This window comes from Galeopterus variegatus, unplaced genomic scaffold (genome assembly GCF_000696425.1).
Source record: "Galeopterus variegatus unplaced genomic scaffold, G_variegatus-3.0.2 Scaffold12369, whole genome shotgun sequence".
Taxonomy (NCBI): Eukaryota; Metazoa; Chordata; class Mammalia; order Dermoptera; family Cynocephalidae; genus Galeopterus; species Galeopterus variegatus.
Genome location: NW_007738480.1, coordinates 3,657 through 29,854, shown reverse-complemented (window position 1 = coordinate 29,854; position 26,198 = coordinate 3,657). Strand labels below are relative to the sequence as shown.

Below are 26,198 nucleotides of genomic sequence, written 5' to 3'. Positions count from 1 at the left end.
TGCAAACCAACTTGGCGGTTTTCTTCTTTCCCTACTTTTACACTTTGGGGAGTGATAACACGAACTCTTTAGAACGTAACCTCTTTCTCCAGCATTCAACTTTGGGGAAAATGCATCCTTGAGGCTGAAGTTGTATACGGTACTCATCTTTTGGGGTGAGATTTAAGGACACAGTTTGGGGGTACATTTCTTTTTTTGTTTGTCTTGCCTTCTTTTGGGGGAGGGAGAGGTGTGGAGGATGGTCACTGGGAGTTAAGTGCCCCCAGATGGGGGGAGGGGGACTCCTAGGGTGTTCTTCTCTGAATGGGAAATACAGGAGAGGCCCATTTGAGACAGATCCAGCCACCGTTCCTTTGCTCTCACTTGGCTGCCTAGTCAAACTGATTGCAAAAGTGACAGGGATACCTGCTCCTTTGCTCTTTGGCTCCCCCCCACACCACCCCCCACCGTACGCTCCTCTCAACTCTCAACCCGGGCTGTATGCCTGGCCTGCTGCCTTATTCTCTATGACCAAAAAAAAAAAGCTTAGGAGTTCTGGAGCATGACTGGTGATACTGGTCCGGCAAGCATCCTTCGGCCTCTGGTCTAAGTCTAAGCTCTAGAGACATACTGAACTACTTAAGGGTATTGGGATATCACATCTGTAACGTACTCTCAATGCATTCATAAAAGTACTATTATGTATTATATATAGAAATATAGATGGTGAGATGATATAAGGATGAACCAAACATAGTAAAGATTTTTTTTTGTAATGGGGAACCTGGGTGAATTCTTTATATTATTCTTCATCTTTTTCTGTATGTTTGAAATTATTTCAAAATACAAAATTATGAAGCATTGTGAGAGCCTAGTTTTTGCAACTCTATGCAAATAAATTTGAAAATTAAATAAAATGAGAAGATGCCAGTCCTGAAATGCAGAAAGCAATAGGTAAAGATATAATAGGAACATGCAAACTACAATAAGTTGATACAGCTATATTAACATCAAACACAATAGACATTAGAGCAAGAATACTTACTGAACAGTAAAAAGGTTGCTGCATAAGAATAAAAGGGTCATGGGCCGGCCTGGTGGCGCACTGGAGAGTGCGCCGCTTGGGAGTGCGGCGGCGCTCCCGCCCAGGGTTCAGATCCCATGTGGAGACCGATTCCCGCTCACTGGCTGAGCGCGGTGCAGGCGCAACACCGAGGGTTGCGATCCCGTTACCAGTCAGTAAAAAAGACAAAAAAAAAGAATAAAAGGGTCAGCATATCAGGATGATATAACATTTCTAAATCTTAGTCAAGTAACAACATAGCCCCAACATCTATGAATCAAAAATGTACAGGAATAAAGGAGGAATGTGAAAACCTGACATTATATTACCTCCTTCAGTAACTGATAGAAAAAGCAGTCATAAATTCAATAAACGTGGACGATTGGTTTAACACAATTAGTGTGTGTGTATACATATACATACACACAGATATTATATAGAGAGAGGAGAAGAAAGAAGAGAGAAAGAAAAAAAAAGATTTAAAAAATTTATTCTATTGCCTCACAAAATTGTGGAGGCTTGGCAAGTCCAAAATCTTCAGGATAGGACAGCAGGCTGGAGATCCAGGTTGTGTCTGGTTTATTTTACTAAGTGTAATTTGAAGGATTATCCAAATTGTTGCATGTATTGGAATTTCATTTTATTTTAAGGCTGAATAATTTCATCGTTTGGGGAGGAGAGGGGATAGTGAGAGGATGGTGCATGGACTTAAGATTGCAGCTAGATTGGAAAAATAAGTTCGGGTGGTGTGCAGTAGTGCTAGGCATCTATAATAGTAATTTATTGTACTCAAATGGCTAGAAGAGAGGAGCTGAAATGTTCTCATCACAAACAAGATTTTTTTTGATGGTGAATTCACTAGCCGCCCTGATTTGATCGTCAGTCACATCGTATACACATATTGAAATATAACTGTGGGGCTGGCCGGTTACTCACTTAGGGGAGTGTGGTGCTGGTAACACCGAGGTCAAGGTTCAGATCACCTTACCAGCCAGCCCCTAAAGCAAAACAGCAAACAAACCAAAAAGAAATATAACTCCACCTGATAAATATGTACAATCAACATGTTTCAACTTAAAAAGAAATTTAAAAATAGATAGCAAAAGTAAATTAAATAAATAAATGACCAAGCTGGGGAAGAAAAATTTCGTCGTGTGTATTTACCACATTTTGCTTGTCCATTCCTCCTTCCCCCTTTTGGCTCTCGTGAATAATGCTGTTATGAACATTGGTGTACAAAAATCTGTGCAAGTCCCTGTTTTCCTGTTTGGGGGAAACATTTATCATATGTAATTGTCATAAATTGGCTGGCATAAATTGTCTACCTATGTTGATTAAATATATATCAAATTTATACTCTGAGTGACATCATGAAATCAGTTTTATTGATGTACAAAGAGGTTTCGTGGGAAGGATGTCTTTACCCAAAGAGTTTTTACCTGAGAATAATAATGAATTATAGTTATTTGTATTGTATTAGTATTTAATTTGTTTTTCATTATTTTGCAGCCTCATGTCCATTTCTTTCAGAGTACTTTTTCTTACTGAAGAGCCAGTGTTTGTTCACACTCATATGTGCACACACACATATTTACATATATGTATATATTTATTTGTGCAAGTAATATTCTTTTTATTTACAAAGAAAAAATTACTTATAGGTTCATTGCTGTCTTAACACTCATTGTTAATGTTTATTGATTTTATTTTAATGTTTTAAATAATTGTTATGGTAGTGTATATATGTGTAAATTTGCAGCCTTGGCATGCAAAATTTTATTGTATTAATTCCAGTACTGCTGCACTGTCTTAATAATTACCATTCCTAATGGCTTAATGTCTGTTAACAGGCTATACATTTTTTTCATTATCCACTTAGTATTGGATCTTTTAGCTGATCTTTTAGTTTGTAGATTGTGTCTGTCAGAAATAGTGTTGCAATGAAAATCTTCATTAATTTAGCATTTTATACATTTTGAGTGATTTCTTTATGCTAATTCTAGAAGAGAAATTAGTGAACATTTTAAAAGCTTTTGACAAGAATTGGCAAATTGCTTTTATGTAGGTTGTACCATTTTATACTGCCAGTGAGAACATTGATTTGATAGCATCATTGTGTATGTTGAGCGTTAGCATTACATTTTTTAGCAGGTTAAATTGGCACCTTGTTATTGTAATCCGTATTTTTTGTGGATAGTACAATATTTTGTGGATAGTTCAATATTTTGCTTTAACATTTGTTACATATACAGTTGATCCTTGTTATTTGTGGATTCTGTATTTGTGAATTTGCCTACTTCTAAAATTCATTTGTGACCCCAAAGTCAGTACGCATGGTGCTTTTGCAGTCATTCACTACATATGTTGAATGGAAAAAAAGTTTGAGTCTCAGGACACATGTTCCTTGCTGAGGTGGAGCAAGGTGACAGTCTGTCTTCTTGTTTTGGCTCATACTGTAAACAAGTGTTCTTTTTACAGTCTATTTAGTGCCATGATTTTTGCATTTTTTGTTCTTTCTATTGGTGATTTCACTGTTTAAAATGCCCTCCAAGTTTAGTGCTGAAGGGTTGTGGTGCTGTCTAGAGTTCTTAAACTCAAAAAGTCTGTGATGTGCCTTAGGAGAAAATACATGTGTTACAGAAGCTTCCTTCAGGCATGAGTTCCAGCACTGTTGGTTGTGAGTTCATTGTTGATGGATCACCAATTATATATTAAATAAGATATCTTTAAACAGAAACACATGTAAAACAAATTATGTATTGATTGATGAAAATGTCAGACAGAGGCTCACAGGAACCTGACTCTGTATTTCCTCTAGGAGCAATGTTTCAGTGGTCAGGGCAGCTTTATAGCATATAACTACTGCAAATAATAAGACTGTAATTGTAATTGTCTCTATTAACTGTTAGAGCTTGGATTCCTGGATCCCTCAGTGCTTGGCCCAGTGACTGACACATTCAAAGTTCTCAATAAATATTTGGTTGAGTGAATGAATGTTACTTACTGGTCATATTCTTTTGTGAATTTTATGTTCACCTCTTTGCCTGATTTAATTTTATAGTTTTTTGTATCAATTTGTAGGAATTGTTTGTATAAAATATCTGCCTTTTATTTTCTCATAGGTCTGGTTTAAAAGTGAAAGTGGAGATTGGCATTGTACTGCTGGCTGGAAGGTTAGTATTTATTTTTACAGTGATTTTTTTAAAAATTGAAATGTTTACTATAGGTATTTGGTAGTGTCAATTACTTGCTGTTCAGCTTGGAGAAGATTATACAATTTATACTTCTTTTCATGGAAAGATATTTTACATTTTTTCACTATTAAAGTAACAGAAATACATTTCAGGGAATCTGAGAGTAAGAATGTCTGTAATTTCACAGCATTCTAACGTGGCTATTCTAGGATTTCACCATATTCTGCTTATTTCTTTCTCACCTTTTCCTTTATATATTTTTAATAGTTTTATTTCTTGCTTTTAAAAAACAAACAAACACCTTTACTCAGAATTTTTCATACCTTAAAAGTCATAAATTTTAATTTACAGTCTTAAACATGCAGTTGTACAGACATCACCACAATCCAGTTTTAGAACACTTCCATCAACTCGGAAATTTTCCTTGTGCCCATTTGTATTTGATCCCTCTTCCTACCCCCAAGCTATAGGCAACCACTGATCGATTTTTTTATAGTTTTTAATCTTTTCTAGAAGTTTTATATAAATGGAATCCTATAATATGTAGTCTTTTGTGTCTGGCTCCTTTCCCTTAGCATATTTTTAAGGTTTATCCATGTTGTATTCCATGTCTGTAGTTTGTTCCTTTGTACTGCTGAGTAGTGCATTGTATGGATATGTCACATTGTGTTTCTCCATATGTTTTCCTTTCTCTTGGATAGATACCAGGAGTGGAATTTCTAGATTGCATATGTTTAACTTTCTAAGAAACTGCCAAACTCTTTTCCAAAGTGGCTGTACCGTTTTCCATTCCCACCAGCTGTATATAAGGGTTCCAGTTTCTCTGTATCCTCATCTGCAGGTGATATTATCTGCCTTTGTTACAGCCATTTTAGTGGGTGTGAGGTGGTGTGTCATTGGATTTTTATGTGTTTCCTTAATGACTAATGATGTTGATTATCTTTTCACATGCCTATTTGCCACCATTCATATATCTTCTTTGCTGAAGGGTCTGTCCAAATTTTTTGCCCCCCCCCCCAGGCTTTTTTAATTGGGGTGAGATTCACATATCATAAAATCAGTTATTTTAAAGTAAACAGTTAAATGGCATTTACTCCATTCACAATATTGAATGGCATTTACTCCATTCACAAACTACCACCTCTTTCTAATTCAAAAACACTTTTATCATTCTGAAGGGAAACCCCTATTTCTTGCTTTTTAGCCTAACAACATATTTCCTAAGTACTTTCCTGTCTTTAAAGTCTCTTTATAAACATCCAATAAATACACCATTTTGCTTAACTGAAAATACCGTTGATGAACATTTTTGTGCAAATCTTATTCTTTAGTTAGATTCTGTTTTACTGGGAATCTAACAGTTTATAAAACCTCTCTGCCTTAGTGCCTTTTTTACTTAATAGCCCTGAATAAGAATTAAGGTGGAACCCAAAAAACTGGACAAAACAAAGGATACAAAATAAGGGTACATAGTTTACCTATGGTTGGTGACATTGTTACCATGAAGAGTTATCAGGTTAACAAGGTGTTCTTATGTTGTTGCATGTAAAAAATGTTAGATATACAGAAGTGTGAAACATATTTGTAAATGTTATTGGTGAACTCATGTTTATTTTCAGATAGTATTTTTCCTGGGAAGCACCTAGCAAATTCTTTTGATGTTGAAATGCTTTCAGACCTTTTCATCCTTTTTTTTTTTTTTTTTTGGTGTCGTCAACATGAAGAGGTTGTAGAATAGTAATTGACATTTTTCGTATATAAAGATAATGAGATACTTAGTTTTACGTTATTTTCTCAGGATATAAGTGTTTGGGCTTCTCTGTATTTGCTCACTGAATGCCTCTTTTCCTCAAATAGTCCATTGTCTGAGATCCATTGGTTAGGATCTTCTAAGCATTTTGCTGCTGTAGTTTCTATATACTGTTGGGCTTTTGAAGCAGATAATTTTTTTTAAATAGAAGAGTGCTTTTTAAAATTGAGCTATAATTTACATACCATTATGTTCAGCCATTTAAAATATACAATTTAGTGATTTTAAGTTATTCACAAAGTTGTGCAAACTTTTATCTATTTTCAGGACATTTTCATCACCCCAAAAGGAAACCCATTTAGCAGTCACTTCCCATTCTCCCCTTTCCCAGCCACTGGTAACCACTAATCTACTTTCTTTCTTTATGGACTTTGAAGCAAATAATTTTGATTAATCTGATTTTATTTATTTTGTTAGGTGGATGTTTCCTGTAGAAAGAATTTGCAAGTTAAGAAAAATTGTGGACTCATAGAATATCTGTTTCAAAGCTTGGTTAGGCTAAACTCTGAAGCAAGTCTCCAACTGTTATCCCTGGAAGTAGTCAACTTTATCTGAATGGACTTTTCCTTATTAGTAAAATATTAGAAGAACTTGATTCTAGAAAGACTGCAATCCTCAGTATAGAATATCCTCAAAAGGTTAAAGAATTCTGGAATTTAACTTTTTATTTAAATACTAAATTGATTTTTACTTCTCCTTTAAAGAAATAAAGATATCTGTATTCTTTTTCAAGTAAAACCTTTTATGTGTGAAATGTGAATGAATTCAGTTTCCACCCCCCCCTAGAATAAACAGGGCTATTGAATATGTGTTCTTTTTTTTTAATTCCCCAGACACACAGTGGATCTGTATGGCGTGTGACATGGGCCCATCCTGAATTCGGGCAGGTTTTGGCTTCCTGTTCTTTTGACCGAACAGCTGCTGTGTGGGAAGAAATAGTAGGAGAATCAAATGATAAACTGCCAGGACAGAGTCACTGGGTGAGACATTTGTTAGTATTCTGAGGGTGGGGAGGAGGAGATGTGAGCAGCCAGGGAGCATTAGTATCATAACACCATGCTCTAAGCAACATAGCTAACAGGCCAGCAGGAGCATTAGTACTTCTAAGAATATCTCAGGCACTTGCTAAGATGTTACCCGTCCCCTCTTTACTTACCAGTTCCACTTTTCTTTTTTCCATATTTTCCTCATACTTGTTTTTTAGTTTTGTCTTGGGCCTGAAGTGGTACTCGGGAGCACCCATGGTATTGTTTAATTGTAACTTCATGACGAATCCAGAGTATTTACTTGGTATATGATTTTATATACTATATGTTTTATATGATATTAATGTATGATTTACTTATTACTTTTTTTAACTTTTTTGCCTTTTTCTTTTTGGTCTTGTTTTTTCTTTGGTTTGTTTTTGGTGGCTGGCTGTACAGGGATCTGAACCCTTGATGTTGGTGTATATGATCATAAGGATATGGTTTTAGAGTACCCTCTCAAATCCTTTAAAAACTTCTTCTGTTTTGTTTTCTTTTGCTTTCTTACAAAATGCACTCTCCTTTATCTGTGCCTACTTTAAGCTCTAGCTCTGCCCTCATTGTATGTTTGAGTTTGGGCAAGAACACATGTTGTGTGCTGCTCAAGTTCCTTGTCTGTGAGTGAGAGAACCGAGCTAGGTGATCCTTAAGACCTTTCCAGTGTTTTCATTTTAAGATTTTATCATCCGTATGCTTGTTCTTTCCTTCTGTAATTAGTTATTTGTAATAATCATACACATGGTATAAAATCCAAAAGAGACAAAATGGTGTACACAGTGAGAACATCCTCCCCTTCCCTCACCACCTAGTTCTCTCCCTAGAGGCAGCCACTACTGCAGCTTTTTGTGTGTTTTTCCGGAATGTTTTCTTCTCCCCATTTTTCCTCCCACTTCCCCGCTAATGCATGATATTGACACTTTTTTCTGATGCATTTTTTTTATTCCTGTAAATATATCTAATATAATAGTCATCATTTTAACTGTTTGTTTATTTTGGCATTGGGCTGGTACTGAGGATCCAAGCCATTGACCCTGGTGTTATAACACTGTGCTCTAACCAACTGAGCTAAGCGGCAGACCCCCGTTTTAACTATTTGTAAGTGGTGCAGTTCAGTGGCATGAATTACATTCACAATGCTGTGTACCCATCACTGTTATCTATACCCAGAAGTCCTCATCATCCCCAACATAAACTCTGTAACATTAAGTAATACTTCCCCTTTTCCCCTCCCCATAACCCCTGGTAACCTCTACTATACTTTGTCTATTAATTTGTCTATTCTTGGTATTTGTGTTAAGTGGAATCATACAGTAATTGTCCTTTTGTGACTGATTTATTTCCCTAAGCAAAATGTTTTCAAGGTCCATCCATGTTCATATATCATGTTCATGTATCAAGCATACATCAAGTTCATTCCTTTTTATTGCTAAATAATACTTCATTGTGTGTATGTATACCACATTTTGCTTATCTGTTCATTTGTAGATGGCCATTTGGGTTGTTTACACTTTTTGACTATTGTTAGGAACTCTACTATAAGCACTGGTGTACAGATACCTGTTTGAAACCCTACTTTCAGTTCTTTTGGGTATATATCTAGGAGTGGAACTGCTGGCTCATATGGTGGTTTCATGTTTAACTTTTTGAGGTGCCATCAAACTGTTTTCCACAGAGACTGTGCCATCTTACATTCCCACCAACAATACACAAGGGTTCCAATTTTTCCACATTTTTGTCAACACATGATATTTTCTAGTTTTTTTGTTATAGCCGTCCTAGAGGGTATGAAGTGGTATCTCATTGTGGTTTTGATTCGCATTTCCCTAACGATTAACAAGGCTGAGTATCTTTTCATGGGGCTATTGGCCTATTGCTTGTCTTCCTTGAGGAAATGTTCATTCAAGTCCTTTGCCCATTTTTTTTATCGGGTTGTTATTTGCTATTGTTGGGTTGTGGGAGTTCTTTATATATTCTGGATATCGATCTCTTATCAGATACATGGTTTGCAAATATTTTCTCTTTGTCCGTGGGTTGTCTTTTTACTCTCTTGATAGTGTGCTTTTGTTTGTTTTTGTTTCCGGCAGCTGGCCAGTACAGGGATCAAACCCTGGACCTTGGTGTTATCAGCACCATGCTGTAAGCAGCTGAGCTAACTGGCCAGCCCTGTAGTGCCCTTTGATGCACAAAATTTTTAAGTTTTGATGAAGTCCAGTTTATTTATTTTTTCTTCTGTTTCCTGTGCTTTTGGGGTCATATCCAAGAAATCATTGTCAAATTTAGTGTCATGAAGACTTTCCCTAAGGTTTTCTTCAAGAGTTTTATACTTTTAGTTCCTAGTTTAGGTTTTTGATCCATTTTGAGTTAATTTTTGTATATGGTGTAAGGTGAAGGTCCAAATTCATTCATTTGCACGTGCATATCCAGCTTTCTCAGCACCATTTACTGAAAAGATTGTCCTTTCCCCGTTGAATAGTCTTGGCACCCTTGTTGGAAATTAATTGACCATACATGGAGGATTTATTTCTAGACTATTCTATTCTATTGGTTTCCTTATGACAATACCACACTATTTTAATTACCGTAGCTTTCTAGCTTGAATGCTATTCATACTATTTTACAACTCTTTTCTTACAGGGGGAGGAGTTGGTCTGATTGCCTTTGGACTGGGGCCTCCCTAAGATAAACAGCTGCTTAAGGAGAGAAGGGAAATGTATACAATTAGAAGGAATTTTTCTGGCATTCAGTCTGAGGTGTATCAGTTTAGTATAGTATAGGGTGGGTTTAGGAGTGGTGGCGTATAGAGTTTTCCTTCTAATTTTAAGATATTTATTGTATTAGTTAAATCAATTAGTTAAGTTAATACATTTATTTTTTCAACATTTGTGTTGATGTTACTTGTTCAATGGTGTTTGTAGAAAAAAAGTTTGCTAAGATATTTGATGTTTATGTAATATTGGTCTTTTAATATTGAAACTCCTTGAGAAGTATTTTGGTAACCACAGGTAGTAAACTGTTGATTTTTAAATTTTATTGACATTTTCAGTCAAATATCGTCTTATCTGGGTACCAGAAAATAGCTTTTAAATGTGATGCTGGGGGCCAGCCCGGTGGCGCACTGGAGAGTGCGCCATCTCCCGCTGAGGGTTCGGATCCCACGTGGAGACCGGTTCCCGCTCACTGGTTGAGCGAGGTGCAGGCGCAACACCGAGGGTTGTGATCCCGTTGCCGGTCCCCGGTGTGGGCGCGACACCGAGGGTTGCGATCCCGTTACTGGTCAGTAAAAAAGACAAAAAGGAAAAAAAAAATAAATAAATAAATAAATAAATGTGATGCTGGACTTCTATGATCCTCACAGTGCCAGCTTCCTACCGTTCACTATTAAATGCCTTCACTTAAAGGTCAATAGTGGTGGTCTGAGTAGGATTAGCTAAGATTTTATGCTTAAAGGAAGAAGTTGCATGCCTACCGTTTGCTGTTAAAGGATTGAAATAAGTTTAATTTACTGCTTGCAGTGTGCTTTGTGTGACAAAACTACCAAAATGAAAATTCTAACATTTTCTGGTTTTGTGACCCGTCTACTTGAGAGATTACTTACATAATAAAGTTTAGGCTTTCTAAGGTAGACTTTCTTCTCCTTTAAAGGAGTAGTTAATTATAGCTCAGTAGTTTGTTAGCAGTTGCCAGCTGTGTGCAGTATTCTGCCATGTGCTTTGTAGGAAGTTGAGGCCAAGACAGATTTTAAATCATTTATTCAGGATTATGTACCAGTAACTGGCAGAGGAGTTTCTGTGTGGTTCTAGAGCCTGTGCTCTTTCACTCTACCATGCTTTGTTTTTGTATGTGATGGAATCGTTAACATTTTTTTTCAGGTTAAAAGGACAACTCTAGTGGATAGCAGAACTTCTGTTACTGATGTGAAATTTGCTCCCAAGCATATGGGTCTTATATTAGCAACCTGTTCAGCAGATGGTATAGTAAGAATATATGAGGCACCAGATGTTATGAATCTCAGCCAGTGGTCTCTGCAGCATGAGATCTCATGTAAGCTAAGCTGTACTTGTATTTCTTGGAGCCCTTCAAGGTAAGCTTATATATCAAACTCCTGATAGTATAATCCTAGTAAAACAAGCTAGTAACTTTTAGGCTAAGAATTCGATGGTTTCTTTTCTCAAAAATATATAGATATGTAGAGTAAAAAAAAAAATACGTAGAATAAAAATTCTCCCTTTTCCACCCTGTCATATCTTTTGTCTTCCTATTTCCACTCCATAGAGGAAGCCAAGCATTGTAAATATTTTGGTGTGAATCTTCTGGGTTCTATGCATATATAAGTAAATATTTAATGTATTCATAAACACATATATGTGCAAATACACCTGGATACATACAAACACATACAGGTAGACACAAAACACAGATATGTATAAACACATATTTTCCTTCCTTACAATTTGCTTTTTTCACTTACAAATACATTGTAATCACTTACAAATCCATATCTTAGTATCTCTAGCCCCACCTCATTTTTTTAACTGCTATATAGAGTGTGATTGTATGAATATACCATAGTTGTTTTTTATTAAACTATGGGGATCCGAACCCTCGACCTTGGTATTATCAGCACCACATTCTAACCAACTGAGCTAACTGGCCAGCTCCTTTATTAAACTATTTTTTAAAAATTATAAGAATCACTTGGTAAAGAAAAAAATTCAAATAATCTAGAAGAATATAAAATGAAAGGTAAAAGTTCTCTTACCCTCTCAAAACAAATGTCGGTAGTAGTTCTATTTTTAGACTTTAATTCTGGTGGTCACTATTTTATTTTATTTATTTTATTTTAAAATTAAGTTTGATTTCATTTAATTGTATTATTTTATTTTATTTTCTTCTATTTTACGGCTGCCTGGTACAGGGATTGAACCCTGGACTTTGGTGTTATCAGCACCGTGCTCTAACCAACTGAGCTAACTGGCCAGATCCTATTATATTTTTAAATGATTTATTTATACCTCTGGTTCTTGCTTTGTTGTCTTTAAACAGTATTCATACTCATTGAAATGAAAGATGAGTATAATGCATTTATAAAACTTTGTACCTCCCAAGATATGACTAGATAGATATTTGTGGTAATGTTGATAGTTGTTTTAGTTATGTTGAAAATTATTACAATTTCAACTAATATATTTATTTCTCCACTTACAGATTTATCAATTTTTAGAGTATATATTGACCCCCCTTTTTCCTGAAAAATGAGGAAATAACTTATTTTGCTTCTACTTCACCTTGATTCTTCCATTTCCTAATTTTGATGATGTTGCTTGCATACTGGCAAGATTTACGATATTTATGTTTCATTTCTGTAAACATGTAAAACATATATAAGTATTTTTGCCTTCTAACTACAAGTTGATTCTAAAAATTAAGAGGCAGCCAGATTTACACTATTAGATTCTGTAAATATTCATTGTTGGTGCAAGTATCATCTATTTCATGAAAATTTTATTGTTTATGCAGAATAATTTGATGTTACCCTCTGATAGATGCTCTGTTTTCTTTCTTGATTCTTTTACTTCTGGCTTATACTTAGCTGTCACAAGTTTCATGTTCTTTTTCAATTTTTATTTTATTGAAAAATAACTGATTATTCATATTTGTGGGGTAGTGTTGCATATCAGTACCTGTGTACAATGTGTGATGATGATCGTGTTGTCTTTAATCTTTTTTTTTATTTCAGTGGCACACTCTACAAGTAATTTTTTCCCATATGGGTTGGATGGCGAACTTTGAATTCTAGCATACCTGAACATGTTTTAATTTTAGCCCAGGCTAGTTGTAGAGTTCTAAGTACAAACTGAGTTCTAACTTCAAAGATATTGTTTTTCTATCCTTTTAACTTTGGGTTATATTAATGAGAAGTCTGAGGTTGGTCTGATGCTGGTTCTTTTGTAGGTAGCTTGTTCTTTCTGAAAGGTCATAGAATTTTGTCTCATTACTTTGAGTTCTGTTCCAAGTGTTGAGTTCTGTTACCTAGTTTGTGTTTGTCATTTTGACACTTTTTTTTTTCCTTTTTGTCTTTTTTACTGACCGGTAACGGGATTGCAACCCTCGGTGTCGTGCCCGTACCGGGGACCGGCAACGGGATAGCAATCCTCGGTGTTGCGCCCGCACCGCGCTCAGCCAGTGAGCGGGAACCGGTCTCCACATGGGATCCGAACCCTCGGCGGGAGCATCACTGCGCTCCCAACCGGCGCACTCTCCAGTGTGCCACTGGGCCGGCCCTTTGACACTTTTTATGATGGCTTTTGATAGTTGATGTAACTGAATTATAATGTAGCCCCATCTATCAGTCTTTCCTTTATTGTTAGCATGCTTTTTGTGTTTTATTTTTTGAGCGATTTTTCCCCTCCTTGATGCTGTCAAGTGTATTCTGAAAGGTTTTTGGTTTTGCCTTTCACATTTAGGTAATTAAACCTTCTGGAATTGCTTTGTATGGTTTGAGGTAGAAAAATTCCTAGATTTAGATTTAACCAGGATGTTTCTATGGTTTTTTGTTTGTTTTAAGTTTTTCTTATTAGGGAAAATTTCAGATGCACCATAAATAAATCACAGAAGTACAATGGACAGACCCTCACATCCATCACTCACTTCTATCAAGTCAAGTTACTTGTTTCATCTCTACAAGTATCCTCATTGCCCTCCCTCCAAAAAAACAACAAACAAACAAAAACAAAACCTGGATTATTCTGAAACAGATCCAGATGTATACTATTACATGTTGATCTTTTTTGATAAGTTTTGGTTGGCACTTACTGGTCTCTTTCAAAATGAAGGTTCTTGTCTCAAATTGGGGATATTCATTGATTCTTTGGTAACTTCCATCATCTCTACTCTGTCTTTCTGAAACTCATATGTGATTATTTCTAGATTTACTTTCCTTTTTGTTCCCCCTACATTTACTTCTCAGTTCTTTAAAATTGTTTGGAGATTTACTACTTTGTCTCCCAGATCTCCAGCTTGTTCTCCAGATACACATTTTATCCCATCATTGAATTTTTGGGTGAATGTCAGTCATTTTTAATTGTTAAGAAGTCTTCATTTTCTCTGATTACTCCTTTTTTATACAAATCAGTTTCTGTTACATGGATACAATATTTCCCTGAGGATTCTAATTAAAATTTATTTCCATTTTTTCCCAGAACTTCAATCAGCTCTCAGAATTTGTGGTAGTCGTGTTCTGTACAGTTGATGTGGGCACGGAACTAGCTAACCCTGCATACCGAACTGCTCCTGAGGGAAGACAGTGTTAGGTGCCCCGTCACAACATTTTCATCAACTGAATATAATGTGTAACCTTGTTTTTTGTTTCTGTTTCAGGACAGCTTATCTAGTATACAAGGGTGCTTCAGAAAGTACATGGAAAGATTATTATCTTTTATTCTATTTTTCCACAGACTTTTTGAAGTTCCCTCGTATATTGTCGATTCATTAACATTGAATTCGTGGCCGGTAGCGCTATACCTCATGCCTGAGCAGAGCTTTTGAACACATACTTTCTCCGTAAGGCACATCACAGTCTTGTGCTGAGGAATACACATGAGAGATTTCCACACTATGCTCGGGGCCATTTTAAATGGCAAAATCACCAACAAAAAGCACAAAATGGGAAAAGTGTGGCACTAGGTAGGGTGTGAAGTGGGCCCTTGCTCACAGTATGAGAGATGAGGGTAAAGGACAAGTGTCACTGTGTCACCTCGGCTGGCAACGTGCGCATCAGGAAACTCATTGTTTTTGCAGAGCTGCTCTGTGCATGGTGGTAAATGACCTTGAAAGCCTGCAAGTGTTAGGTTTTATGCTTACAAATAAATTTTAGGCCAGTTTACAAATACAGAATCTGTAAATAAGGAGGATCAGCTGTATCTCTTTTCTCAAAGATCAGTCGTTCTTTCTGTACACCCTGGTCTTTATCTTCTGTGCCCCTTGTTTTCCTTAAGTGTCTGTGAGTCTTTGATTATCTATTTATATTTATGAATAAGGGACTTTTATGGCTAGTAGAGAAAACTGGTGTTGGTTTTTCTTCTTGTTAGGTGCTCTATCGTCTTAACAATTCTCCCTGTTAACTAGGAAGGCTGACTGAGTTTTGTCCATGTAGGTGGAGTGGGCTGACAGGAGGCTTTCTTGTGGAGTTTGTGTATCCAGAGCCGTCTAGCAGGCTGGGTACATATTGCCAAACTAATGGGGACTTTGCTTTGGGGATGGAAGACTTCAGTGTATTTTGTTCCTCCTTGCCTCTCTCCCTGCCAGTTTTGGAGCATGTACTGCTTTATTTCAAGTTCTAACCATCTCACTAGGATCCTTCCTCAGACTGGTTAACCTAGAGCAGGGTCAGCTGCTAGCTGTCCCTGGTTCCCTGAATTCTGTTATTTAAATAGATTACTTCGTAATAGCCCTATGACTCATTTCTTTTATTTGCATTTATTAATTGGAGGTTGGAGTTTCTGGAATTTTCTACCACTGATGGTGGTGTGGACCACTTTTGCCTTTGCGTTTTCTCTCTCATTCAGCTCTCCTCCTGTTTCCTATCTTCCTGGGATTCCTCCAAAAATCTTGATGTCTGATGACACACTTTCTTGACTTCTAGCACTGTTATGGTATTATTTCTTCATCATTTCAGTGGAACCTTAGGAAGGAGGAGAAGGAGATACAGGTGACCTGTTTACATTATTTAGTCAGAAAGCTAGATGGTTTTTCTCACTGTTTAGTTGTGAATTATATATAGAAAGTGGTTTAAATGTGAGCATCTTGTTTCTGGTTGTACAAATGAAGTAATCCTCAATTCAGGTTGTTATCTGAACATTTCATAATTTGATTTAAAGATGTTTTTTAAAAATTTGTGTTTTTAAAATATTTATGTTTTTAGTAATTTTAGAATGTTATTATAAATATACTTTTGATCCTCATTTAAATATCTAATATTGTAAAATCAAAACATTTGTAGTACACTGAAAAAAGAAAGTTTGTGAGATATGGAAACTACTGTGGGATTTACATCTATCTGAGTGGCCAGCAATTGTTAAGGGTTCGGATCCCACATACGGACTGGTTCCCGCTCACTGGCTGAGCGAGGCGTGGGCGCAACACCAAGGGTTGCGATCCCGTTGCCGGTCCCCGGTCCGGTACGGGGGCAACACTGAGGGTTGCGATCCGTTGCCGGACACGGAAAAAGACAAAAGACAAAAAAAAATATATATATATATCTGTTTTTAGTAATTTTAAAATGTTACTATAAATATACTTTTGATCCTCATTTAAATATCTAATATCGTAAAATCAAAACATATTTGTAGTACATTGAAAAAAGAAAGTTTGTGAGATATGGAAACTACTGTGGGATTTACATCTATCTGAGTGGCCAGCAATTGTTATAAATGACTTGTAATTTTATTTTATTACTGTGGCACTTTACAGTTTGCCTGGTAATTTTCTTAATTAGATGATTTGATCTAATTATCTAAAGCTTTAGAAATAAAGAACTGAAACTTCTTTTTTCAATTACCACGTTTTGTTTTTAGCATTCATAATACCAAGGTCAAAGTTTAAGCAAGGGTGACATGTTCACAGAGCTATTACTTAATCTGGATGAGGGAGGAAAAGAAAATCAATGTCTAGGTAGTTAGGCATAGAAATGAAACAAGTCACTTCAGCAGAACCATTCTCTTATTGCTTATCTTTAGCCCTTTGCAAAATGAGGTTGACCTCAAATGAATAACATATGGAGAGCAGGACTTCCTGAGGGGTAGTCTTTTTTACTTCTTTCTCCATCTGAGTTTCTTCTTTTTGTATAAAGCTCTTAAAACATCGTTATCATGAAATTGGTTACAATCAGGTTACTTTTTGTTTTGTAGTTAGTGACCAAATCTTTCAGGAGGAAAAATTGGTAAGACCTCTCAGGTATCTTTTTTTAATCTATTGAATACTTGAAACCTTTTCTTTTGGGAAAAGAACTCCTTTCTATCTAAGCCATAAGAAAATGTTAAAAACAATCCAGAAGGATGGTATCCTCAGTTCTGTGTGTAACATTCTCAAGCAGGCACACTTACAAGGTGTAGCTGTGTCAGGTGTATGACAGAGATCTAGTAGGGACAGGCTGACTTAGGTTGTCTGTCTGCTTGACTCCAGTTTTTTAATTCTCTGAATTAAATGTGTATTAACTTTATCATTACATAAACTACTTCTTACTCTTCATTTCCAGCTCTCGTGCTCATTCCCCCACGATAGCTGTAGGAAGTGATGACAGTAGTCCAAGTGCAATGGCCAAGGTTCAGATTTTCGAATATAATGAGAACACCAGGTCAGTACTGCTTCTTTATTCATTAACTGAATTGTGCATCATTCATTACATGTTTACTGATTTCCTGTGATATGCCAGGTTCTGTGCTAGACTCTGATAATTTAGGGCTGAATGATAAAGAGGAGAAGATAATTGATATCCCAGAGTCAATTTGCAGGGAAAACAAAAAAATAATAGTAAAAAGGATGATTAATTTTATGATCTAGGAGAATCAGTGTTGAAGAGTTTATACCTGGGAGGACCTCATCTAGTTTTGGGGCCAAGGAGGTTCACCTAGAAGAAGACCTATAGGATAAGAAGTTGGCAAGACAAAGAGGGCAGAAGCACTCCAGATGTACCAACCTGTTTCTACTGTGTTTGGAAGAAAGCAGGCAGAAGGGAGTGTGGTGAGAAACAGGAAAGACTCATATCTGCAAGACCTAGCATCCGTCGTTTCGATTTTATCTTACGGGGAATGATAGGATCAGAGAGTGGTTTAACTCTTCCATAGGCATGGAAAGTGTGTTGGGAGAGAACATGAGTACATTCAGTGCAACAGTGTTGGTGTAATAGTCCAGGTGGGAAATTATAGTGGCTTTGGAATAGAATAGTGCCCGTGGGGATGGAGAGAAGTGAAAAATTTGAGAATAAGTTAAGACGTACTTTTGGGTCGTGGCACTGTTGCCCTTAAAGGGATTGGCATTGTCCCGGGCATACAAAAGCCTTTTGTCCCCGAGGTGAGGGGGAAGCAACAAATCCTGTGGGTAAAAAGGGCAGAAGGATCAGTTGGGCAATGCGCTCTCCTGCAGGGAGCGTTAAAATCTCATGAGATGTAGTAGCCAAAATTTTTATCTCTCCAGTAAAGTCATTGTCACGTACTATCAATAGGATCTGATGATTGATTAGACGTGGGAGGTGAGGGGGAAGGGGAAGGGATAAAGATGATTCCAAGGTTCTGGCTTAACAGTTTGATGGATGGCGTGTAATTTCTAGAGAAACAGGGCAGACTTGGGCAGAGTGTGGTAGCATGTGGAGATAAATTAATTTTGGTCATGTTGAGATATAGGTATCTGTAAACTCTGAGAGCCATAAGCACTGTGTCAGATATACAGACGGCCCCTGACTTAGGATCGTTCAACTTAACAATTTTCCAACTTTCCAATGGTGGGAAACCATCACAATTTTGACATAATGTACAGTATTCAGTAAATTACCTGAGATATTCAACACTTTATTATAAAATAGGCTTTGCGTTAGACGGTTTTGCCCAACTGTAAGTGTTTTGAGTACATTTACGGTAGGCTAGGCTAAGCTATGATGTTTGGTAGATTGGGTGAATTAAATGCATTTTGGACTTAGATATTTTCAACTTACAATGGGTTTTATCGGTACATAACCCCATTGCAAATCAAAGAGCATCTGTACTCAGTCTTATGAATGAAAGAGCATCCGTCAGGTGATCAGGTAGGCTTCATAGGTGCTAGACAAAATTCTTGGGTCTAGAAGTCAGGCCTTGCAAGAAGCAGAAGAGACGAACTGGTATAATTCCCATGGGCTCTTTTATTAGTCTGGTTCTGTTGCTTATAACAAAACACCTGGAACTGGGTGATTTATAAAGGATATTTATTGCTTACAGTTTCTGAGGCTGGGATGTCCAAAGTCCATCTGGTGGTGGCAGCGACAGTGACCCAGAGGTCTCACATTGCAAGATGGTGGAAGCAGAGAGAGCAGAGCAGAGAGAGACAGACTTTCCTCTTCTTTTAAAGCCCTCAGAACTGTGCCCTTGACCACCATTTTTAATCCATTCACTACTGCACGGTCCTACAGTCCAATCACCTCTTCAAGGCTCCACCTTTCAATTACGATAATAGGACTTCCCACCCTCTTAACAGTCACAGTGGGGACTAAGTTTCTAATGCACGAAACTTGGTGGACACAACTCAAGCTTCAATGAGTTTTGAGGGGACATAATTCAATCCAGTACAGCTCTGCAATTCAGAATGTCACCACTTGGGTTTCTGAGGGGCTGTTATGTCTTCTACCTTCCTAGGTTCTTGACTTCTTCTGAGAGGCGCTGTCTACAATTGTGCTGTTTTAAAGAACTCACTGGGGTGGTGGAAATGGTCTGTATCTGTGCCATGTAATGCAGTGGCCATTAGCTGCATGAAGCTATTGAAACCCAAAATGTGGCTGATGCAACTGAGGAACTGAATTTGTTAGTTTATATTAATTTAAATTTAAATAGACACATGTGGCTAGTGCTACTATATTTGCCAGCGTACTTCTAGAATTTAAGAACCTTCCTCTAGACCTCTTTGAGATTTTCATAGCCTTTTTAGCTATTAAAGTTATGAATCAAATTGGTAGCACATTTTAAAGAGGCTTCATGAAGAATTAGTATTTTTACAGTAATTTTCAACCTTAGCTGAACAGAATGAATATGGAGGCATAAATCCAAAACTTAAAATGTGGACCATTTCTAAAAACATAAGAAAATAAAAGTACTTGATAAATAAGATTTGATTAAAAAGAACGAACTTGCAGTTAGTTCTGAAAGCAAACACAGGCAAATAGAAGAAGTTACTTGACTACTTAAAATAATCCATTGTTAAAATAATCTCTGGTTGCATATGAATCACTTAAACAGAATAAATCCAGATTAGGGGCTGGGTCCTCTGTATTGTCTCATGTAACAAGGAGCCAGGGGTGGAGCAGTTCTGGGGTTAGTTAAATGACTCTGTCGCTTGATGGTGACATCAGGGACCTACCTAAGTCTTTTCCATTTCTTTACTGTCATCCTTAGTATGTTGGTGACAGCTCCCTCTTATGATCATAAGAGGCTGCAGCAGTTCCAGGTTTCACATGCAGTTATTTCTTTTCATGTGTCTTTTTATATTGGGGAGAAAAAAACTTTTCTAGAGGCATCTTAGCTGGCTTCTCATCAGGTGCTGCTGGCCAGAATTGGGTCATCCACCCATGCTTTAGCTGCCAGGGAGTCAGATAGCAAGTGTCTGGCATTTTCAGCATCTGAAATGGGGGGGGGAGGGCAGTGGTGTTGGGTAGGTAAGTGTCTGCGTGGACACGCACATGTGTGATTGACTTAGGAAGTAATCTGACTTTTTCAGTTCAGCACTTTTTGTATTTCTTGGTGTTGGTTCTTTGAGTAAGAGTTGTTTGAAGGTTCTTATTTAGATTGAACATGTTTACATGGAGGATATGTGATAGTGGACTACATAGCATCCAGTTATTAATACCTGTTTATTTTCTTGTAAGTAGTATCTCCATTTGGTACACAGGAAACATTTGCCAAATTAACCAGTATTGGATATATTTATTTTTATTGGTGAGTGAAAATATTAAGACAGATCTAGCCTTGATAATGATAATGCAAATGCCATTTCATATATATTACAAAATTTGGTGCTAACAACCACCTTATGAGTAGGGTAGGCAGCTTTTATATTAGCACTATTTAACAAAGGAAGAAACAGAGACCAACAGAGTAAAATGACCAGTCTAAGGTCAAATATAGGAGTCAGGACCAGAAATAGGTCTTTTTTGTTTATTCTCCTTGTTTACTCTCATTGTGGCTCTTATTCGGTTCCTGCAGATAGGAAAAACTTTAGAGAACCTTTATTAAAGTATAAGGCTTGTCTCAGGTAAGAAAAAAATAATCTCAATTTTTTCCAGCATTTCATAAGCATCAGGGACTGTACTAAGAGCTGAAGATAAAATGTGACTATACTGCAGTCTTGTACATAAGGAGCTTACAGTCTTTAGGATATGAGCTCAGTACAGTAAACTGCAGTAGGTGCTAGGGTAGTAGCTTGGACCAGGTACAGTAGAGCAGAAAAGAGCTGTCAATTCTGCCTGAGAGGGCTAGGAGAAGTGTTGGGTAGAAGTTGATGTTTGAGCCTCAGTCTTGAAAGATGGAGTCTGTTCTGCAGGCAGAGAGGAAGCAAGAGCAAAGACGTGGAGCAGATCCATCCTGGTGAGGTGTTAGACTGGGAGGACGGGTGCAAGAGAGGCATGCCAGCAGGCCAGGCAGAATTTGGAGAGTGCTGCAAGCACTCAAGTTTGGTGTTCCTCCTATCACATTTGGACTTTTGAAGGGTCCTGTAGAGTTATATGGTTGTATTTACCTTTTAGGAAGTCGACCTTGGCAGCTGTGGGACCTTGGCAGCTGTGGGGAAGTGAGACTGAAAGCAGGGGAGTCAGAATTAATGTGGTAGCCCCACTGTGATAAAGAATGAGGACATGCACTAAGGTAATGGGATGAAGAGGAGGGGACTTGTCTAGGGCTTGGAATTGACATGACTGAGTTGCCAGTTGAAGGGCAAGTGAGTCCTTGGTTTCTGACTTGTCTGATGGTTGTGCCGTTTATTGAGATGGGGACACACAAAGAGCAGTGAATGAATGTGAATGGAGAGAGTTCACTTGGGACATACCTAGTTTGAGGTGCCTTTGGGGCATGCAGGTGGGAATCTCTAAAGGGCAGATGGATATAATGTCTAAGATTAGTTACCTGTTGCTGCATAACAATATTACCACAAACTTAGTGGACTAAATAACACACATTTATTATCTTACAGTTTCTGTGGCTCAGGAGTCTGGGCCTGACTGGGGAGGGCTCCACATCGGCACTCAGCTGGTTGTTGGCAGCATTTATGTGTCCCCTCTCCCTAGGGGAGCTCATGGCATGGCAGCTGCTGCTTAAGGCCCACAGGGGTGCAACTTATAAGGCAGACAGCTGCTGCTTAAGGCCCACAGGGGTGCATCTTATAAGGCAGTCAGTGCCAGCTGTGCTCTGTAGTCATGCAAATGTCATCCCCTCACCTTTGCCATATTCCCTCCCCTGGTTAAAAAACAAGTCATGGGACCCACCCACGCTTGCAGGACAAGACTCCACAAGGGTGTGATAGCAGGAGCTGGGGGTCATGGGTCACTTAGAGTCAGTACTGGTGTTATCCCCACTTTACAGAGAACTTCTTGCTCCAGGTCAAGTTTCAGCTGATAACGGATTTGGTGCAGATGGAAACACAGGCATTCTGACTGCAGTGTGTGCTCTTAACTAGCCCTCTCCTATTTCTGGCCTTTGGCAGACGGGGCTGGAGGTGATAGATGTAGGAGTTATTTGTTTATAGGTAGTGAAACCTTGGGTATAGAAACTTTAGTGTCCATGTGAATCATCTGGGGATCCTGTTAAGATGCATATTCCGCTTCTGTAGGCCTGGGGTGGAGACCGAGGTCCTGCATTTCTCAGAAGTGCCCAGGCTGATGCAGACCATGCAGTAGAAGCAAGGATGTGCACAAGATTGTGTAGAGTGATCATACAGGGTGAGAAGAGATCAAGGAGAGAACCTTGAGTCATACCAAGTTGGTAGATATTTCAGAAAGAATATTGGGGCAAAGAAAAGGTCATGTACAGAATGCTGGAAACACCAATATCTTAGAGGAGGGTAGTGGAAAGGTGGGATGGGGACATCTCTCTGTCCCCGTCCTATACACAGGGTTGCTTGCTTCAGTTCTGTTCATGATATTCAATTGAAGACATAGAACCTAATAGGAAACTCTGATCTGCCATCTCCTTCATTGTCCTCTTATTCTCTGTTTACAGACAAAGAAATATAATTCTAAGAATGAAATAGACTTTGGCATAGTTTCCTGTTATCACAAACTCAGTTCCTGTTTTTTATCAGCTTTACTTTTTTATTTATATTCAAATATTTAGGAAATTCATTATCCTTTCCTTAAAAAAGGTATTAATTGCAAATAAATCAAGACCTATTCTAATTAAATTTTTACCAAGCTGTTTTAAGCTAAACTTGTATTATCAAAGGAGGAAACCTGGGAGGTTATATTAGTTTCTTATGGCTACCATAACAAATTACCACAAACTGGGTGGCTTAACAGAAATTTACTCACTCACAGTTCTGGTGGCCAGAAATCTGAAATCAAGGTGTTGGTGGGGCTGTGCTTCCTCTGAAATCCTTGCCTCTTGCAGCTTCGCTGGCTCCAGGAGTTCCTTGGCTTGTGGCAACATAACTCCAGTCTCTGTCACTGTGTTCACATGGCCTTCTCTGTGTGTCTGTTTCTCCTCTTTTGTCTTTTATAAGGACACTGGACATTGGACATAGGCCGACCCTAAATCCAGGATGATCTCATCCTGAGATCATTAATTACATCTGCAAAGACCCTTTTTTTGAATATAGTCACATTCACAAGTGCTGGGGGTTAGGACTTGGACGTATCTTTCTTCTGTCCTTTATTTTCAGGCCACTACAGAGGTAGGCACTGTTTGATTGTGAGCAGTATGAAAAAAATTTGAGGTACATTTATGTGTGGATTTTTGCAAAATAATTTCTGAAATTTTTAGTGTAAATTGTATGGTTTTTTTATTAGAAAATATGCAAAAGCTGAAACTCTTATGACAGTCACTGATCCTGTACATGATATTGCATTTGCTCCGAACTTGGAAAGATCTTTCCATATTCTAGCAGTAGCAACCAAAGATGTGAGAATTTTTACATTAAAGCCTATGAGGTGAGTTTTAAAAACAATTCTGAATTTGAAAATACCCTTGCTTTCTCATTATCTTTATGGGTGGAGGAGAGAGTAGAGGTAAAAAAGATCTGAAGAATGAATTCTTTAATGAACATTTTACGTATAAATATATGACTTGGGATTGGGAATTGCGTAAAGAGAGGACGTTTATATTCTCTTAATTGTGTTTACTTAGGTTAATACTAACAACTAATTAGATCTTCCGAATATAAGTGGTACTCTGTGGATGTTTAAATGAATAAGTGGCAGTCTACTTAGGGAAAACTAAATTAGCATCGAGATGTTCCTGTAAATAACCTGTTTAGCTTTAATTTTGAATTGTAGGTTTCAGTTTTCCTTCTGTTTTTCCTCTTTGCATCCTTCCATTACCCTAACCCTAAGCCTAACCCTTCTTTCCTGCCATCCTTCCTTTTTAAAATAATTATCATCTATTTTATTCCTCATCGTTGTTTGTGGGAATAAAATCCTCTTTTGTTGTTTCTTTCTTACTTGAAACAGTCACTGAATATCACTTATGTCCTGGGATCACTCCCGGTCCTGGGGAGTCAAATGAAAATGACGTGGCCCAGCTCCAGGGCCAAGGGGTGGGGGGATTATTATAAAATAATGTGGTAAGTACACAAGGCCATTTGTATTTTTTATTTAGAACAGCATATATATATATATATTAAAAAATTTTCCTCAGAAAATTATTTTTATTAAGTTTCTGGTGGGCCAATGAAATTTGAAATCCATATAGTGGCTCAGTTTGATAATCCTAACTCTCAGGTCTGGCGAGTGAGTTGGAATGTGGCAGGAACAGTGCTGGCGTCGTCAGGAGGTGACGGCTGTGTGAGACCGTGGAGAGGTGAGGGTTCAGTGAAGAGAGAATTGTTGCTTTATATTTCTACTTTAGAAATTTCACTGAAGAGTATAAACTGAAATATTCTGAAAAAAAAATGGTCTTTACAGCTACTTTTAAATTAATATCCTCATTTATGTTATTTTGAATATCAGTTTACCTAGTTCATAGCAGTTAATGACTAATTTAATTATTTTTTAAGTTCTGTGTGGAACAAAGCACCTTTTAAAACTGAGGTAATTATAACAGAATATGCAGTGTCTGTAATAAAAAGATACCATAAACCGTATATGTAACTTGAGTGACTGCGCTACAAACTCAGGATCGGACTACAGATATCTCTTGTTTTATTAAAGAATTGCTTTAGATAACCAGTCCTGAACAGGAGAAAATCCAATTTCTCCCCACTTCCTCTCTCCAATTCCCCCAAATTCAAGAACTGTGGGGCCCTGATTCTGAAAGTTTCTTACAAGTGCTAGGCTGAGAGAGAACTCGATCTGGTCACTTGACACTGATTATGGTCCCTGTAGCTTGGTTCTGCACTTTTCCATGAATGTTTACACATTGGGCAGAGGTGTCCATGATTTGTGTATCACTGCAGTAGATGGCGTCTCATACTGAGCATCCAAAATTATAGCTGTCTTACTTCATTTACCCTGAGCAGTTATTGTTTTCCAAAGTGCAGTTTGGCTAAGCTGGAGGGCCTCCCAAATATGTATTAGGCTGTGGTAGAACCAGCCCAGACCTTCCTTTCCTCAGTGTAATTTGATTTTAAGAGCTTTGTTGTTCTTTTCTACCTCTGGGCCTTAGGACCACCAAGCAGCATCCCAAAAGGCTCCCTAACTTGGGTTTCCTGGGCTTATTGTCTCCAGTGACCAAATTTGCATTCAAAGAATTAGGGCCGTTTTGAATAAACCACTCAAAGTCCAAGGGTTTAGTTACCTACATTCATTTCTGAAGACATTAGTCAGGCACCCACATAACTTATGCTTGCATTACCAAGAAGACAACTCCACTACCTTATGTATATATGTAAGGACATTCATTATAATGAAGACAAAGATTTTATTTTGATATTAACTTCATAATGTGATAATGTGGTAGCTTAGAGAATGGTCTCTACTAATAATTTATCTTGTAAGGAAGGGAAGTGGGTGGTAAAAGCTTTATGTTTTTTAAATTAGTAATTCTTTGAAAACTTAAAAAAATTGTTAATACATACAGGTTGAGCATCCCTAATCTGAAAATCTGAAATCCAAAAGCTCCAAAATCCAAAACTTTGAGCACTGACAAGATGCTACAAATAGAAAATTCCACATGTGACCCCATGTGACAGGTCGCAGTCAAAACGCAGGCGCATAACACATGGTTTATTCAGCCTACCCTTGTTTG

The 26,198-nt window shown here is 37.6% G+C and overlaps 1 protein-coding gene across 1 annotated transcript in view; it reads left to right on the top strand.

Moving 5' to 3' along the window:
• The window catches only part of LOC103581107 (nucleoporin SEH1-like), a 28,019-nt gene extending 2,208 nt beyond the window's left edge, over positions 1-25,811 (top strand). Inside the window, exons 2-7 of the mRNA XM_008563016.1 lie at positions 4,165-4,215; positions 6,880-7,026; positions 10,941-11,152; positions 17,324-17,422; positions 23,804-23,944; positions 24,734-25,811. Coding sequence (XP_008561238.1) covers positions 4,165-4,215; positions 6,880-7,026; positions 10,941-11,152; positions 17,324-17,422; positions 23,804-23,944; positions 24,734-24,746 — 663 coding nt within the window. The 3' untranslated portion in view covers positions 24,747-25,811. The remainder of the gene's footprint in view (positions 1-4,164; positions 4,216-6,879; positions 7,027-10,940; positions 11,153-17,323; positions 17,423-23,803; positions 23,945-24,733) is intronic.
• The last annotated feature ends 387 nt before the right edge of the window (positions 25,812-26,198 follow it).